The 19,236-nt window shown below is 33.3% G+C and overlaps 1 protein-coding gene and 1 non-coding gene across 2 annotated transcripts in view; one reads left to right on the top strand and one right to left on the bottom strand.

Moving 5' to 3' along the window:
• LOC129965553 (dynein axonemal heavy chain 5-like) overlaps positions 1 to 19,236 on the top strand; it is a 272,814-nt gene that overhangs the window by 225,886 nt on the left and 27,692 nt on the right. The window contains exon 53 of the mRNA XM_056079546.1: positions 7,478 to 7,634. Coding sequence (XP_055935521.1) covers positions 7,478 to 7,634 — 157 coding nt within the window. The remainder of the gene's footprint in view (positions 1 to 7,477; positions 7,635 to 19,236) is intronic.
• On the bottom strand, positions 403 to 474 carry Trnae-uuc (transfer RNA glutamic acid (anticodon UUC)). The gene has a single exon. It is a non-coding gene; the product is annotated as a tRNA-Glu (tRNA).

Below are 19,236 nucleotides of genomic sequence, written 5' to 3'. Positions count from 1 at the left end.
TTGTTTCTAATGGCACTTGCCATCGACAAGCCCGCTGTTCGAAGACAGCCGATTTAAGCCTCAAGGGGAGCGCCTCTTGTTTCAATAGTAGCGCCATCTAGGGCCAAGAGTACGACACACACGTCACAACCCTTTTTACGGGGTGGACTTCATTCACGCATTTCATTCACTCAACCACATATCGTAATTTAGACCTGAATCAGAGAACGATCACCTCTGATCCAGTACCCCCCAGTGGTATTACTCTCGACATGGAGGACTTTGTGACCACGACAGATTTAACGCGCGTCAGCCACCAAGCACGCGGGGAATCTTCGGCCGGCGGGGTTCGAACTCGCAAACTAAGGGACGCGAATCCGACGCTTTACCAACCAGGCTATCCCGGCCTTAAAAAAGGGAGACTTCCCATGCCGGGAATCGAACCCGGGCCGCCAGGCTGAAAGCCAGGAATCCTAACCACTAGACCACATGGGACATAATGTAAACGTGGTAAATAAAAAAAAAAATCAAGATTGAGTAATTGAAATTTGGTATGCAATCTTATGTCTATGATACTTAAAATTTTAGTTTCTGTTGGTCAGAAAAAGATCCTAAAATGCTTATTCTTCATTACTATCATTAGTATTCTGCGAAAAACAAAACTTATATGTAGATACACTTAAAATAAAAATCTGAGCACTCGTGGTGTTCATGCCCTTGCATGAAGTCTATAGTTTTGAGTGCACGTGAGGAAAGCAAATAATACTAATATGAGAATTTGAGAGAAAGTTTCGGTATAATTCGACGAGAAAATTTTATCGAGAGAAAATAATTCGTGATTTAAAATTTACACGAGTTTTCCATTATCCAGTATGATTGTAGCCCAATCAAATTGGATAATCCACATTCTATGGTATTTCGCAATACAAAGTTCATAATATCTTTCGCAATAGAACTAAAAAAAATAAAAACATTAATGTTTCAAAAATATTTCATTTTGTAGACTTGATTGTGTAATTTCTTTTTCAAATTTTCTGTTCATTTCTGTGATGTTGACATAATTTAACTTGGCTTATAATCAACGACGACATAGTAATTAAAAAAGCAGGCGATCAAACATACTATTTTAATATTATAATAATTTAATATTGTTTAATATTGAGAAATATGTACTCTTCATTTAAAAAGGTTTGCGAAATAGTACAAAAACGCAGACGATAAATAATGTTTTCTAATACTGCAAACGTTTTTCTCTTTATAAATTATGTGATGTAAAGTTGAAGATAAACAATTCAGTCTTAAAGTATTATCTTGTTATTATATTTCAGTTTAGTGATTCGGATTTATTTCTATTTTTAAACATTTCGATATTTTTATGCCATTATTTTAACGCATTCAGTTTCCAGTATGTTCTCGACATCTAGCACGAATGAAAATGCTGGACACAGACACCTAAATGGCAATCTGATTCGGCTTTTAGAGATGACTTATTTGATACATCACAATATAATGAATTAATCCTTTTTAGCTATCGTTTATTAAAAGAAATAAAGATATATTTCTAAAGATGTGTTACTGATAACAAATGAAAAAAAAATCTGTAATAGTTCATTTTCAATACTTATACATCATAAATATCCAATAATTACTTTAAATCTTAATTATAATAAACAATAATAATAAGCAATTATCTTTGTTCAAAGTAGTCTGGTAATGTACAAGTAATTAATTCTTCAACAAAATCCATTTAAATGTTTTCTGCTTTAACAGACGACATGTTTATTTTTATCAGTATCAATCGTTCCATGTTTTGAATTTCGAAACGACAACAATTCCCTCCATACCCCCCCCCCTTCTCACTTCCTAAAAGAAAACAGAAAGAAACAAGTGCAATTTGTTAGAATCTTTTTTTTATTTTTTTATTTCAGGAAAAATTTTGTTTACTCTTTCTCAAATACTTTGCTACCTCTACAGCGTATTCTGTGCTGCCCTATATGTTTACGGCTAAATAAATGTGTTTACGAAATCTAATGTTTCCATCTAAAGAAATTTAATGAATTTTTGCTTAGATTTCAAACATTCTTTTCTCGATCGAAAGCAGAAATCATCAACAAGGTCGTATTTTTTGAAATGTTACAAGTGAAGCTTTATTTACATAAGTGATTCAGTTGCTTCTCCAACTCTTGTAGAATAAGTATGTTTTAAAAATAGAATTTATTAAAACGAAAAATTATAAACATGTTTCTGAGAACTATAAACATGTTTGGTGTTGAAATGTATCCTTCAGGAAAATGTACCAAAGAGAGGCATATGTATGTCAAACTATTCTCGAATCTGTTTAAAAGTATAGAAAAGTGCCTCTTTTAAATTCACATATTTTCAAGTGGAATCGATTATTATGTTGGAGAAACAGCTACTAATGTAAAACACTGCAAAATAATTACATTTTTGAAATTTTGTTTTTTTACTTTTTAAAGGGCATAACTGCGAGGCAAAATTTTTTCGAATTATATCATGAAAAACTGACATGTAAATACTAAAACATCAAAAGTTCATTTATTTGCCATTCAATTTATCAATTTTATAAAGGATGGTAAATATACTTACAGAGATCCTTCATTAGAAACTGAAAGTGCTAAGTATATTTAACACTGAGTGTTAAGAGTAAAAATATCATCAAATGTTCATTGGGAAGTATATTTATCACTCGATTTTAGGTAATTTAAAACAATTTTATATAGTTTTTTTAGCTGGAAAACATGGAATTCAAATTCAGTAATATCTTACATTAAAGTTGGAATTTCATTTTGTATCTGGTAGGACGGCTAGGTGGATACTGTTGCAGTCTGATGCAATTTTATTAATAATATCTTCATCTTAACCACATTTTGCGCTTAGAAATAAACTAAAATGTCGTAAATTACAGTATTCGAATAATCAACACATCAAAAATGAGGTCAAAATATGCATAAAATCATTAACAGGAAGATGCTAAATTTTTAAGAAACTCCAACAGCGCCAAAAATTTTCGGTCATTTTTAAAAATGAATGTTGAATTTAATTTAAATAAATTCCATAACAAACACTGATAAATAAATATAAGAATATCTTAGACATAAGGAACACAACATAGTGGTGTTTCATTTCTGAAAACTTTCTCGTGAGTTTAAATTTAAATACAAAGGCTGGAACAACTTAATGTCGTTACGAAAACCCTCTCAAAAAGTAAAGCCTTAATTAACACCAAATTAATAGCAAATGAGTTTAAAACAATATTATTCGTTATTCTACTTTCAGACGTACCGTTTGTGGCAACACTAGTGATTGACTTTCCAGTTTATTTAGCTTTTCGAATTACGGAAATTTTCCGTTTCTTGGCTAGTAATCTAATGAATACCTAAGCAATACGCTTGTTAACCCTGTGTTGTTGCTTATTTAATAGCGATGGAGTATCCAACAATTCTCGGTTTATGATCAGAAAGTTTGACCGGTGCATTTTATATGTTGAGGCGTTAACGAGTCACAACAAAGGCACATTTTTTCCTATACCAAGTATTACTACGGATTCAAAAAATGATGCAGGTATGCCATTTATATTGAAAAGTTTGCAATTTTCAGTGAGACTAGCTTTCGGTATAGATGTCAATAAGTCACAAGGTTAGAAATTTAACAAAATTGGTCTGAATATTAATGATTAAATTGCAATATTTTCACATGGTCAATTGTATGTAGCATTGTCCAGAGTGAAATTTAGAGCTGGAATTAGAATCCAGACTACTAAACTCCTAGAGCAGGGGGCAAAACTCCCTCGTAGAAAAGAAATATATATATGTAATGATATTTTAAACTCTTAATTTAAAACAGAATTAATTTCCAAAGCTTTATCTTAATTTAGCCCAGAGTAATTTCATTCTCTTATTTCTGGATCCAATTCCACTTTCTGTTTAATTAATTCAACTGAAGCTTCGTAAAAATAATGCGCCATCAGTTCTACGTGGCGAGTGAAAGTGATCCATCCGTTGCCCTTGTCCAAGGTCAACACGAGTATTCAATCGATACGTGGTCGGAAATCCTATGTTATTTAAGATTAGTGATCATTTTTTTCCCCTCCCTTTCTTACTTCTGCTTTTGTGCCGCACTGTGGCGGACGTGCCTTGTCCGCGTCTCTGCTTGTAAATAATTATGCTTTCCTCGAGTGTATATTAAATAGAATTTAAAAAATCCAAAGCGTCTTCTATGTCTTCAAACCTACTTTCTACTTTTCAGAAATTAGCTTATATATATATATATATATATATATATATATATATATATATATATATATATATATATATATATATATATATATATATATATATATATATATACACACTCATGTCCAAAATTAAGGTCAGAAAAATGTTTTTCGAAGTAAATCTAAATGGCTACCAGTAAAATTTAAACAAATTATATTTTATATATTGTGAAGAACCGCTAATACGATATTAACCTTTGTTGTGGGAAAAAAATGTTGTTTAGCATTAGTTTTGAGGGAATTACTGAAATTAGACCGTTTAGGCATCTGGGATTTTTGCCTGCAATTTTGTGAATATTGCATTAAAACAAAAAATTTAACCTGTTTCCAGTGAGAATGAGTTCTCATAATCGTTTAGACGATGCCTTGAAATGGAGAACCGTTGGCAGGCTTGAAGCTGGGCAGTCTCAAGCGGAGGTGGCTCGATGGTTAGAAGTGGCACCAAAAGTGGTATCTAGGTTGTGGAATCAATTCCAAACAAGTGGTACTGTAACCAGGAAGGCCGGCCAAGGCCGTCACAGAGCAACGACGCCTTCACAGGATCGCTATTTAGCATTAAGCGCACGACGGCATAAGCTGACAACGGCTCCTCAATTTGCTCGTGTCCTTGCTGCTGCGTCTAGAATAAGAATTTCCAGACAAAAAGTATACAGACGTCTAGCAGAGAGGGCCCTTTATGCCCGGCGACCATTTGAGTACGTCCCTTTGACTGCATCCAACAGAAAAGCCCGGCTGTTGTGGTGCCTAACATATCAGTCCTGGGCACAGCAAGAATGAGGACGTGTTCTTTTCAGTGATGAGTCGAGATTTACTACACAGAGTGACACTCGTCGAATCTTCATCTGGAGAGAGCGAGGAGCTCGCTATCAACCCTCCTACGTAAAAGAAATCGACAGATTTGGTGGCAGAGGAATCCTTATCTGGGATGGCATAATGTTGGGCAGTCGTACACCACTGCACGTCTTCGATGCGGATACTGTCAATGCACATCGCTAGAGGGATGAGATCCTTGAAGCCTATGTGAGGTTGTTCTGGAGTGCTTTTGGCCCAGACTTCATGTTTATGGATGAAAACGGGCTTCCACACAGAGCCCAGATCGTTGAAGATTTTTTGAGGAAGAGGATATTTGACGTATGGACTGGCCCTCGAGGACTCCGGATCACAATCCTATTGAACATGTTTGGGATGGTCTCAGAAGAGCCATTTCACAGCGTAACCCCCTTTCTAATACCCTCCAAGAGTTAAAAGCTGCGCTTTTGGAAGAATGGGCTTTGTTGCCCCAAGCTTTTATTGACACCCTCATAAACAGTATGAAAGTTCGTTGTGAAGACTGTAAAGCAGTGCACGGTGGTCACATTCCATATTAGACAGGCTTTTCCCGAGATAAATGCTTTATCTCTGATTCATAATGTAACACTTTTTGATATATCCTGTTTCTTAATTCCCAATTAAAATATTTTTAATATTGTTATGTGTCTATGTTCTTTCTTTCATTGTAGTGTACCTCTGTGCCAAATTTGGTGGCAACACAGTGAATAGTTTTTCATTTTTCGCAGATTTTATGTTTGTGACCTTAATTTTGGACATGAGTGTATATATATATATATATATATATATATATATATATATATATATATATATATATATATATATATCAAAAACCTAAGAAAAAGTCACAGAATTATAATCACCATATAAAGAGATCTCAGAGTGAATTCATCTCATTACTAGAAATCTGTTCACCCGTATAGAAATGTTTGATTGAAACAATGTTTTGCTAAAGGACTGTAGGAAGAGTAAAGACACTTCTTTCTCCATCAGAAAAATTGGTAAATTGGTTTTGATAATCCAATGATTTCCAATTACATAAAAAGTTTTCATTTTTCCTACTGATGCATCTGTTTGGTCTCGAAACAGTGTGAGCGGTCTTTCCCCAAACTTTCTCTCATACTTTCCAATAAAGGCTTTATCCGTTCTTATATAAACTTTGTATAAGGACTCGGAAACTTTGCGTGCAATTGGTGAACAATAGTCACGAAATGTCCTGCTTTGGAGGGAATTTAACATTTTTATTGAATCTATCGCTTGTGTAAGTATTTTGAAAACTTTTTTTGCCAGTCGATTGACAGAAAATCTACAGTTGTAATCACAAAATAACGTACCGAATTCCATTGATTTAAGTCATTGCGTTTACGAGCATGAGAAAGTACAGACAGATGGACAGTCAACCTTTTGACAGATTTGATTCAAAATATGATAAGAATCTATAGTTTAGATTCTTAACCTGTGAACCAAATTTTATCTGTCTGCGCTTCGGAGGTATCGAGTTCACCTGTACTCGAATAGACAAACAACCAGACTTTCTTTGAATGGATTTCGTTCAAAATTTGATAGAAATCTACAGATTTAGTCATAATTCCATATACCAAATTTCATCTGTCTAGCTCAAAGTCTAGAAATCAAATGAATATTAATTAAATATGTAGAAACTAAATTATGTAGACAAAAAAATTGATTTACTTTCATAATTTCAAATTTAATTCTAAAACACAATATAAAAAGCTACGCTTTTCTAACTTCTGCTGCTATCTTTCTTATTTCGAGAGATATCTTGTCCACCGCGATTCATTTCAACTCAGTACTATAATGAATGCCAGTAAATTCTTAGCCAGGCTGGAGACTTATTTCTGTTTAGTAATGAAGTGCGTGAAAGAATTTCCAAGTGAAAATAATTGCTGACACCTATAAATATTTCCAAAAGGGAAATAATTTCATGAACAATTTTTAGAAATCTTTTCAGAAAATTGGGTTTTTAACAATTAGCTTAGGAAAATGTTATTAAAATTTTTTTACACACATCTTGTTTTCTACGAGGCTGTGAATTTAAAATTGTAAAAAAAATAAAGTTCCCCAAACTTTCATAGAAAGTAATGGAAACGCTTGTGGAAACATGTTGCCTGCATACATAGATATAACATTGATATATGGAATTCGTTGTTGTTCCTTTGTTTCTTGAATTTTCCTTGTTTTTTTAGTGTATGTGGAATTTTAAACACGTTTGATACTCAGTAGAACAGACATCCCATGTTTAAATAATTTGAGTACATACTTAAAGACCAATATCGCTTTACACACACACACAAAAATTAGATATTAAAGCAATGTCAATACATTAAATACAGTTAATTTTTTTTTTAATTCCAGCTATCAAATCAATACTGCAAACGATATTTTAGATGCCCTGATTCGAGTTCCACCCCAGGACAGCTCTAAATCTGGAGGCGAAACCAAAGAGTGTGTAGTCAGCAGGATGGCCAAGGAAATGTTGGAGAAGCTTCCTGCCGAATATGTACTTCACGAGGTATGTTCTACCATTGCGTTTCAAACGAGGCACTTAACGAGGCTTCTCTAGTTTTCCAAATTATTTTACATGGGCATATGTGGGTATATATAAAACGCTAACTATTGATAATACTTCTGCTTCCTTTGATTAACAGCACAGTTAACCATGATTAAAATTTTTTTAAAAAGGTTAATTCTGATAACCTGAAATTTTTTTCCAAAGGACAAATTGAATTAATTTTTGATGGATGTACGGATTAACGTTAGTAATGAAATTTTGTATGCTCAAGTTCAAATCCAGATTAAGGATTTTTTTTACAATACCGATTAGTCCCATGGAGGAGAGTATGGGAGAATTGAGTATTAGAAGCTTGCGGCATGGTGGTTGGTTCTCGCCACCCTTGTGGGTACAATAAAAGGTGAGAGTCTGGTTCCTCCCATCGATGACGGAACGTACTTCCTTAGGGAAGGGTTGTACCTTGGCCGGTGATGGCCCTTAGGACTCAACCACATATCCCGTCAGTGTTGATGTCGCATCGCTCCGGTTCAAGTTTTTCCATGAGTCTTCTGACTGATCGGAGTAATCAGTTTGAGTGATTACAATACCGATCAAAATAAACATATTATTAAACCAATATTCTTTCGTATTACATTCAAAAATTTCGTATTACATTCAAAAATGGGGGACATGAGTGTCCCCCATTTTTGAGAAAGCACATCTTGTATTCAAAAGCATCATCTTCTATACCGTTGTTTTACCTGTAGCTGAGGACTTTGATGCCATGAGATTTGAAAGTATTCCACGACCCTTGTTAAGTCAGAAAAATTGTACTTGATACATTGAAATAAATGTACGCCCTGATCAAATTTGTTTTTATTATTAAAGGCTAGGAGGCTTTGCTCCATGATAGCTTTCACTCGCCAACGCTCTATTCTGTACGCGATGTTCTGTTAGCAAGTCTTTAAACTCCATTGGGCATTCGTTCAATGCTGGAACTTTACCCTTTCAATGATGATACCAGATATTTTCTGATTGACCTATTCCAACTCAAATTCAAAACAACACAATGAGAACATTGGTTGCTTATATCTCTAATAACTAAACATTGAATCATTTTTTCACATTTTCCGCTAACTTAGCAGCTTCACGATCAGCTTTCCTTTTCAAGTTGCCAATTTTTCTCTCTGTCTTGCTTCGCATTCTTTCTTCATTCGATATCATTGGATGTCCCTTTAATATTTTAAAAAAACAATACAGAGTTAATACGTGTATTACTTTGGTATTCAGACAATTGCTAGCCAAGAGAAGAAAAATGCCTGTTACTCGAAAAAGATAAACAAACCGGAAAAGTGCACATTAGTGTTCTTATAAACGGCGTGTCTAAAATTGGAATTAATAAATAATATTGTCTTAAACGCATTTGATATTAATTCGGTGTTAATTAAAACTTTACTTTTCCTTTTTTGTCACCATTTCAGCGTCAAGTGCAATATAAATACCTATTAAGACGTAATAATTTTTATTAAAAATTTTAAACAATACTGGCAAAACCGACCTCAACTGTCGATCAGGTGACTCGCTATCTACCAATCACAAAGCGAATAAAACTCAATGTTTACTAAAAAATTATTATATAACAGGGAGATAGATTTAAAAAAACGTTCCCCTTCGGCAAATCGAATTGTTGAGAAGTAAAACATTAATAAGAAACATTCTCACCAGTTTGTTGCAAATAAAGCAAAAATAAAATTATATCTACTCACCTTATTAATGGAATTAATTAAATCATGCCAACCAATTTTGACGAAGCAGTCACAGAGCATCAAAAGAGAGTAATATGTTATATTAAGCTTGAAAATAGAGATTGAACAGAAATACTTGCAATTGACAAAATCGGTTCAGAGCTAAAAATGCTTAACGATAGTTCTGGAAACTTTATGACAAAAGTTTGGGATCATTGATGACGTATTTAGGGATCTGAGCATTCATATGAAGCATTAATTTTTAAAATCGGCATAATGGTTATAACTGGAAATTTGTTATGATTTTAGACCATAAAGCACTGCAATGAAGTTTTCTTGTAAATTCCCCTGAAAGTTGAATAAAGAAGAGTGGAAGATCATGAATGACACATCTTGAAGTCATGAGTTTTCATATGAAATAACCAGAGGGAATGAAATAACCAGAATGTTTTTAAAACCCGACAAATCTATACTTATATAAAGCTCAATGTGTATGTGTGTGTGTTGGCGCTCTACAAGCCAGACCGTTTGACTATAGCTACCAAATTTGGTACATGTATACCTTGGAAGTCGGGAATGTGCATCTGGGATCTCTTTTTTGAATTTTTAATTAGAATTTTAATTATTAATTAAAAACTAACTTTCCCGCCAAAAAAAATCTTCCTTTCCCCACTGCCAAATGAGTAAGGCTTCAGTTTTTTTCCCCACATTAATAAGGTTAGGCTTAACATTTTCCGACTGATTATTTCAAACGATTCTGTTTATTTTATTAATGTTTGAAGCATTTAAAATTAAATATTGTTAATTAATAGATCTTTCTGTTTCATTCTGAAGAACTTTTCAATTAAAATAAAACAGAATAAAGCAAATTAAACATTTCTAATCTGTATAGCGTTACTTGTATAGCTTAGAAAAATTCACGCACTCGCGTTATCAACTATTTTAAACGGACGTGGACTTGATTTAAATTATTTTTAGGTTAGTTGTATGCTTTGTATTATATTAATTGCAGATTAATCATTTCCACTTTCATTTAAAGCATAAATTCTACGGGAACTAACAAAAAAATTAGAGAGATATATATATTACGTTATGACTGAAGACCTTTATAATATTATGAGTGAATTATATGACTATCAAAATTTGAAGTTTTAAAATATTTTGATGAAGAAGTTATTAAAGTAGGAATTATATAAAATATTTAATTATTAAAGTTTTAATGAGCATTAAGATTGGCGAACCGGCTGGACGCCAAAGGCGGCTAGTCTCTAATAAAGATATTATCCCAGAGAACACCTTGCAAGCCATTGGCGCGATTTTAGCGTTTTTACTGAATCTGTCATGTTAGCCTTGGCGAGTTTTTTGGTGATTAATCCCGGGCATGCGGTAAATATTTGTATCCAAAAATATAATTTGTTTTAGATACATTTTTCTCTACCAACTGACACAATTTGACATAAAACTGCACTTATAGTTACAATATCCCATACCAAATTTGATATATTTCAGTCATTGCGGTTTTGAGTTATTGTATTAACATGTTTCTGAAAGTACAGACCGGCAGATGGTCAACCTTTTGATGGATTTGGCTCAAAATTTGTCAGATGTCTCCACTATAGATGTTAAATACGTGGGCTGAATTTGATACAACTAACTTTCTTCGTTTTGTAGTTATATAATATTCGAACAGCCGGACAGACAATATATCCTCTATACGGAGTTTGCACAAAATGATAGAAATCGACTAAATTGGTATAAATACCGTTTACCAAATTACATCCGTCTACTTAGTGTTTTTGAGTTATCTTTGCCACAGAGAGACAGACGACATTTTTCAAAAATATGTTTTTCGTACTCGAAGGGGGATCTACAACATGGTGATTCGGCAAAATCTCGAATTCAATTTTTTTTTTTTTCTTTCCGATTATTATACTTTCTCTATACTACATGTACGAGAAAGTAAAAAAATGAAGAAATCTTCCCAGCGATTTAATAGGATTGATTGCTTTTATTATATGATTATTTCAAATATATAACTATTTATCTTTCAAATGGTGAAGGTTTCTCATCAGAAACACATTATTAAGGATCTTTTTTCCTTTTTGTGATTTGAAAAAAAAAAAAATGCATTTTTTTTGAAGCTAAAAAAACAATAGATGCCAGCTTCTTTCTTTCTTTTTCTTTTCCTTTCCTTTCTTTTTTTTTTTTTTTTTTTTGCTTTTCTTTTTATATACCATTGAATAATACTTTCACGAAGGAAAAATAAAATTTCAGAACCTTGATATGATTAAAATTGCTTACCAACTACTGATCAAAATTCATAATTCTATTTCGGACATGGTCAAGTGGGAAATAGATTCAAATCGCTGCCGAGTTCGTAATATTTTAAGAGGCGAATAAGTTGAATCTAAAATAATTATCCTAAAAATCAAACTAAAATGACTATTACCGAATTATCCTTCGCATTTCCAAGGAAACAGTTTCCGCTTCAACTAGTCTTTGCGATTACTATCAGCAAATGTCAAGAATAAAATTCATAGCTCAGTAACTTGAGCATTTTCAACAGAATAATTTTAAATCAAGGTTGTTATTTTGTTTTTTGCTGAAATATTATTCATATCATTGTAAATCAAATCTCAAAAGTTTCCGACATTCTGTTGTAAGCTTCTCATATTTTTTGTCTATGGATGTTGAAAATTGTATTTTAGCAATTTGGATTTCAATAGTTTCGAGGCGTTATTCCAATAGTTTAATAGTTTTGAGACATCAACATGATAAAGAAGCAGCCATGTATGCTACAAATTCGTTTATTGGCAACGATGTGTCATTTTGAAGCTGGAAGAAACCAAAGACATGTGTCTTTAAACAATTTTCTTGCATAAAAACTTGATTTTTAAGTAATGAATTGCATTATTATAGATTGATTTTTGTATTTTTTTTTCCGGAATAGAAAGTATTGTTCTATTTTACACGGGTTCCTATGAAAAAAAAATGATTTTGTAGCGGTTGCATAACTTTACTACCTTCTCTTTTGATACAACAGATGGCGCCACCTTATTAAGATCAAGGTATATTTCGCTTGGGATTCATGATCCGTCTTGGGGTTCATTATTTGATTGTATTCTAAGTGAGTGCCATGTATTTTCGTGTTCATGTTTCTTTCATCTTGTGAAATGTGGAACTTAGAAAATAATTAAATAACTGATCTTGAAATTCGTCTGTTATTTCCATCTACATCATAATGAAGTTTTGAAGTTCCGTCCCTCTACGGTTTCTCTTAACGTGTATTTCACATAACGAATAAAATTCGGTAATGAATTATGTTCGTTAATCGAGATTCCACAATATTACGAAATAAATTACTTAGTACATGAGCCAAAACTTGATATCTTTCCCTCTTATCCTACAACAACAATATTAGTTTTTGATGTATTGGATAAATAAATTCTATTACGTAATACAGTACACTCCGGAGTTTCCGGCCTATAGTGGCGGAAAGTATGGCCGGATAACAAAAAAGCCGGATACGCTGGAGTTCTATGAATTCATTTCTTTACCCCCTCCCCCCACACTTTGCCCAAGACAAAATTTCATACAACAATTCACTGTTATAATACTATTTCCTCACTTGTTACTGAGTACTAAGCTCTCCATTTATCTCAATGTGAACGCAGCCGCGGCACAGGAAATCATAGAAGCAGTTGCCGGTAACTGTGGAGTTAAAATAGAACGCTCAGTACAGGTAGTTTTTGTATGTTTATATAATTCACTGCACGTTTCAAGAATTTATTGGAAGAAAAGGGAATTAAAAGATGTTAATTATTCACATTTTAACATAATTTCTGTAATGCCCAACTTAAATGCAGGAAACATAAACAAAACATTAACGCAAATCATAGACCTAATTCTTAAGAAAATCCACTCAAGCTGATTTTATTTTTCACTGATAAATGATTACACATATATGAAAAGGTAATCCTAAGATAAGAGTCAAAACTTACAGTTTTTTTAGGCTTTGAAAAATCTTTAATAGATAACTGTAATAGACGCATTGCCTTCCTCATTCAATTACGATAAAAGAAAACTGGGCCGCAGTGGCCTAGTGGTAAGGTCTCGGCTTGTGAGCCGTGGGGTTTCAGGTTCGAGACTCGATTCCACTGAAAACGCTTCGTGTAAAAGGGGTCTGTTGCACGTTAAATCCGTTATGCCAAACGTCCTCCCGCTGGTGTGGTGTGGTGTGGTGGGGAGAGGGGGGTGCCAGCTCAGGTGTCGTCCTCGTCATCTAACCGCGACTCAAAATGACGAGGTCCGTCCCAAAATAGTCCTAGTGTTGCTTTACAACGGGACGTTAATATAACTAAACTAAACTAAAAAAAAACTATGCCGGATAGTCGCGAACTGGATACTTGGGAATGTACTGTATTTACAAAACGTCTTGCATATCGAAATGGTACTAGCTTTCCAATCGAGCTCATCCAAATGAAAATCTTATACTTTTCCTTACTTGTCTCCTTTCCTACATGTTCTATTAAAATTAATTAACGGACTGCTATTTGCTCGCTCGGAAAATTTCGACTGCAGCATTCGCATGACCTTTATTTTATTAGAATTCAGAATGGGAGAAAAATGATAATGGCGAACTTAGCTTCAAACATTCATGACTTTCTCATCATTCCGGCGCTTATAGCATCAATTCCAACACTTTTAATAGAGTTAACTGTTGGTGCCGTTAAGGAAATGGGGATTAAAAACAAATAAATTAAGCGTTTCAAATTCTCCCACAGAAGATAAGAGGCACGACTATAATAATTGTTGCTGCCCAACGACTTAAAAGGATTGAAAATGTAAGTTAATCACCAATAATACTAAAGAATGTGCTTCCAAGTTTCATAATGCTTTTAAATGTCTTAAAATTTACATTTTCCGACGCCTTTCTTTGGGAGAGGGGGAGCGACGGCTAATTACGGGCTTAAATATCTGAGATCCGTTCCATTAGTGGGTGGAATGGTTTCTAGCTTAAGATTAACCAGCTCAAAAGTTCCAGGATTGATTTACTTTTGATGGGCTAGCCATTTGTTTTGACATAAAGTTGCTTATATACAGGAAATCTAGAAAAGACATATTTAAAATGGAATAATATATAAATTACGACAATTATATGTATTTTAGTTATTCTAATATAATACATCTTATGCATGTGAAACATGTTTGTGTATTTGTTGACCACCTATCAATATGATAAATAGAAATGTTGTACCATCTTGATGCAAAAACTGCGTCATCTGGTGAGAAGAAGAGTAGCGAGAGGTGTAAAAATAACTTTTCATGGGCTAGCCATTTGTTTTGACATAAAGTTGCTTATATACAGGAAATCTAGAAAAGACATATTTAAAATGGAATAATATATAAATTACGACAATTATATGTATTTTAGTTATTCTAATATAATACATCTTATGCATGTGAAACATGTTTGTGTATTTGTTGACCACCTATCAATATGATAAATAGAAATGTTTTACCATCTTGATGCAAAAACTGCGCCATCTGGTGAGAAGAAGAGTAGCGAGAGGTGTAAAAATAACTTTTCATGGGCTAGCCATTTGTTTTGACATAAAGTTGCTTATATACAGGAAATCTAGAAAAGACATATTTAAAATGGAATAATATATAAATTACGACAATTATATGTATTTTAGTTATTCTAATATAATACATCTTATGCATGTGAAACATGTTTGTGTATTTGTTGACCACCTATCAATATGATAAATAGAAATGTTGTACCATCTTGATGCAAAAACTGCGCCATCTGGTGAGAAGAAGAGTAGCGAGAGGTGTAAAAATAACTTTTCATGGGCTAGCCATTTGTTTTGACATAAAGTTGCTTATATACAGGAAATCTAGAAAAGACATATTTAAAATGGAATAATATATAAATTACGACAATTATATGTATTTTAGTTATTCTAATATAATACATCTTATGCATGTGAAACATGTTTGTGTATTTGTTGACCACCTATCAATATGATAAATAGAAATGTTTTACCATCTTGATGCAAAAACTGCGCCATCTGGTGAGAAGAAGAGTAGCAAGAGGTGTAAGGATAACTTTTGATGGGCTAACCATTTGTTTTGGCATGACATTGCTTATCCAGGATGTCTAGAAAAGACATTTTTAAAATGGAATAATATACAAATTACAGCAGTTATTTACGCATTTCAGCTATTTTATATAATGCAACTAGCCGCCTTTGGCGACCAGTCGGTTCGCCAATCTTAATGTTCGTTTAAATTTTAATAATTAAATATTTTACGCAATTCCTACTTTAATAGATTCTTTATCAAAATATTTTAAAACTTCAAATTTTGATAGTCATATAATTCACTCATAATATTATAAAGGTCTTCAGTCATCACTCATAATAATATAAAGGCCTTCAGTCATAACGTAATATGTATCTCTCTAATTTTCTGTTAGCTCTCGTAGAATTTATGCTTTAAATTAAAGTGGAAAGAATTAATCTGCAATTAATATAATAATATTTTTTGCTGAAACAAAGCATTTTTTTATAATATGATTACTGATACTGATTAAATATGATTACTGATTAAACTTTATGGGCACTAAAGAATATCTTTCTTAATTTATGTAATATCTCAAGAATTTGTCAACAAAATATTCTCAGATTCATCATGACCAGAAAGATTAATTAACAATGTTTCATTTTAAATGCATCAAACATTAAGAAAATAAATAGAATCGTTTCAAATAATCAGCCGAAAAATCGTAAGCCTAGCCTCATGACTGTTGGGGAAAAAAACTGAAGCCGTACTTATTTGGCGGCGTTCCACCCCTACACCGTGCACGAAGCACTTCGTTGGTGGTACTTATTTGGCGGTGGGGAAAATGAAAAGATTTTTTTTGGCGGGAAAGTTAGTTTTTTTGGCGGTGGGGAAAATGAAAATATTTTTTTTGGCGGTAAAGTTAGTTTTTAATTAATAATTAAAATTCTAATTAAAAATTCAAAAAAAGGGCTATCCTATCTTTTAAGTTAGATCAAACTGCACACGGTGTGCAAATTTGATTAAAATCGGTTAAGTAGTTTAGGAGTCCATCGCGGACAAACAACGTGACACGTAATTTATATATATTAAGATTTATGCATGTGAACCAGTTTATGTGTTTGTTGCCTTACTATCGACATGATGAACAGGAAATTGTTATTCCAGCGCGATGCAACAAATGCGCCGTATGGTGAGAACAAGAGACAACAAAGGGTAACAATGGGCATCGAATGAGATGGTGTGATTCCGCCATGGTGGTTTCCTGCATGTTTCAATCGGATTAATTGCCGATACATATTTTTTATAATGTACGTATCAGTGTTGTGATGTATGTACCTGTGAGTTTCGACCATGAGTGTGTGGTGGTAATTTCATAACAACCTCTGGAAAGGAGTGTAAACTTTTGCCTAGTGGCTTTGTTACTCGACTATGAACCCTAACGTTGCGAGTTCGAACCTTAAACTTGCATATTGGTGACCCGGACGTGATCACGTCCGGGTCACCAATGTAACGAATTGTGATGCGCGAGGATAGAACCTGGCCCCTTGTGGTTCGCAGTCCAGTAACATGACCAGGATACAAAAGCATATGCTCGTGTAGCGTAGTTGTTAACTGGCTTATATGCTATTCACCACAAGTGTTTATTCTTATTCAGCGGGAGTGTTTTCCCCAAACTTTTTGTCATACTCTCTCATAAAGGTATCATCCTTGAAAATGCCTTACATGCCATTGGCATACAAAAGTTATGAAATATTAACTTTTGGCTTGAAATGAACTTTTTAACTGAATCTGTCGTGTCATCCTTGGCGAGTTTTTTGGCGGTTAATAGTATCCAAAAACTGAATTTGTATTTTAAACATGTTTTTTCTGAACCGATTGAAAACAAAATTTGTAGTCACAAAATCCCGTACCCAATTCGATATATTTAAGTCACTGCGTTTTTCAGTTATCACATATACATGTTTCTGAAAGCACAGACCGACAGATGATCAATTCCTTGTCAGATTTGGCTGAAAATTGATGTTTCTACACTATAGATGTTAAATCTGTGTATCAAATTTTATCTATCTAGCTCTCTTCGTTTTGTAATGATCGCGCTAACTTACATTCAAACAGACGGGCTTCCTCTGATCAGATTTTGCTCAAAATTTGATAGAAATTCTGGAAATTTGGTGTAAAGCACATATTCCAAATTCCAACCGTTTATCTCAAAGACTTTTCGATTATATTTGTCACAGACAGACACACAACACCGCTTCATGTCCCTGCAACTATAACCCTCTGGTTATTTAAACAGTGTAATGAGCATGAAGTGGGTATTCACAGACAGACAGACGGACATTTTCCAAAAAATATTTTTTCGAACTCAGGGTGGTCTAAACCGCAGAGATTCGTCAAAATGTCGAATTCGAATTTTTTGATTACTATACTCTTTGTATACTATGTATACGAAAAAGTCATAAAATGTTTTTTTCTAATTAATGACACCTCATTGGTGTTCTTCCATAACTGAAGGCAGTGCAGGGGTACAACGTTCATATTTGTTGTTCTACTGAGCTTTACAAAGCTGCCCAGGCAAAGATAAAAAAACAATGTCTCACTTCCCACTCACAGGAAAAAGCGATCACTAACTAATAAATGAATCAATTCCGGGTCCGTACCACTACTGAGAAATAGCATAATGCAGTCATTCAGAGTGGCAAATCCGGGCGCTACACATAAATGGTTAATATGCATTCCACCAATAAGAAAAGTGGAAAAATGATGAGTCCTCTAAGCAGAAAGACTAATCAGATGCATGTACTTAAATCTCTGAGACGAAATTAAAAACTGCTCTTAATATCCAAAAAATGACACAATATCGAAATTAGAGCCAAAATGACGCTCTGATAGGCTGTTTCTTAGCTATTGTTTGCCGACGGCATACAGTTAACAATACACAAATACATTTATCAGTGAGAAAGTTTCGAAAAAGTCACTATTGCTGGTATTTCTGCTTTTATTCGTTGCTTATTTGTGAATTTCGGTTTTACTTCTTGCTCTCTGAAACTGTCTGTCTCTTTTTCAAAAACGTATTTGTTTATGAAAAAGGGATTAAATATATGTTTTCTTTTATTGATAGTCTTTCTTCAGATACAAAAAAAATAGATAATTTCTAAAGTATTATTCCGGTGTAACTTTATAATAAAGTATCAATTGCTATTTATTATTAAATGAAAAAAGCGAGAAGCATTGGGGATCTTCAAACTAAGCGAAAAATATTGAATACAAAAAAATACAACTAGCTGTATACCATATTAGAATATTGCTCAAAAATCTTTCATAAGAAAAATCTGTATCAGCTAAAGAAAAGAAAAGAAGAGAATAGAAAAAGAGAAAAGAAGAAAAAAAAAAGAAAGAAAGAAAAGCTAAGCTTTGTATCTGCTAAAATTTCTTATTCTAAATATATTTGGTTATATGTCAATAAAGTAAACTATAAGCAGTGGTTCACCCAAAACTTCCTTGCATGCTCTCTATATCCCAGGTTGGTTGGTTTGTAGGGTTTAATGGCGCAAGGGCCATGCTTGGCCATGCTGCGCCACACATATGGTTAAAGATGAACATTGAAACTAAAATACACTCTATTTTTAAAAAAGTTATCAAAAAACTTCTTTAAAGCGCTTCATGTAAAAAAGCAAACGTAAAATCTACAATGAACCGAAATATAAATTATAAAATCGAAAGGAAATTTCAATACAATAACATAGCAACTAATAGAGCAACAGAAAACACATTGAAATGTACATAAAAACACTCGTACATGAGAA

Source organism: Argiope bruennichi, chromosome 4 (genome assembly GCF_947563725.1).
Source record: "Argiope bruennichi chromosome 4, qqArgBrue1.1, whole genome shotgun sequence".
In the NCBI taxonomy this organism is placed as follows: Eukaryota; Metazoa; Arthropoda; class Arachnida; order Araneae; family Araneidae; genus Argiope; species Argiope bruennichi.
The sequence above is the reverse complement of the archived record's forward strand: the minus strand, read 5'-3'. Positions and strand labels throughout refer to the sequence as shown.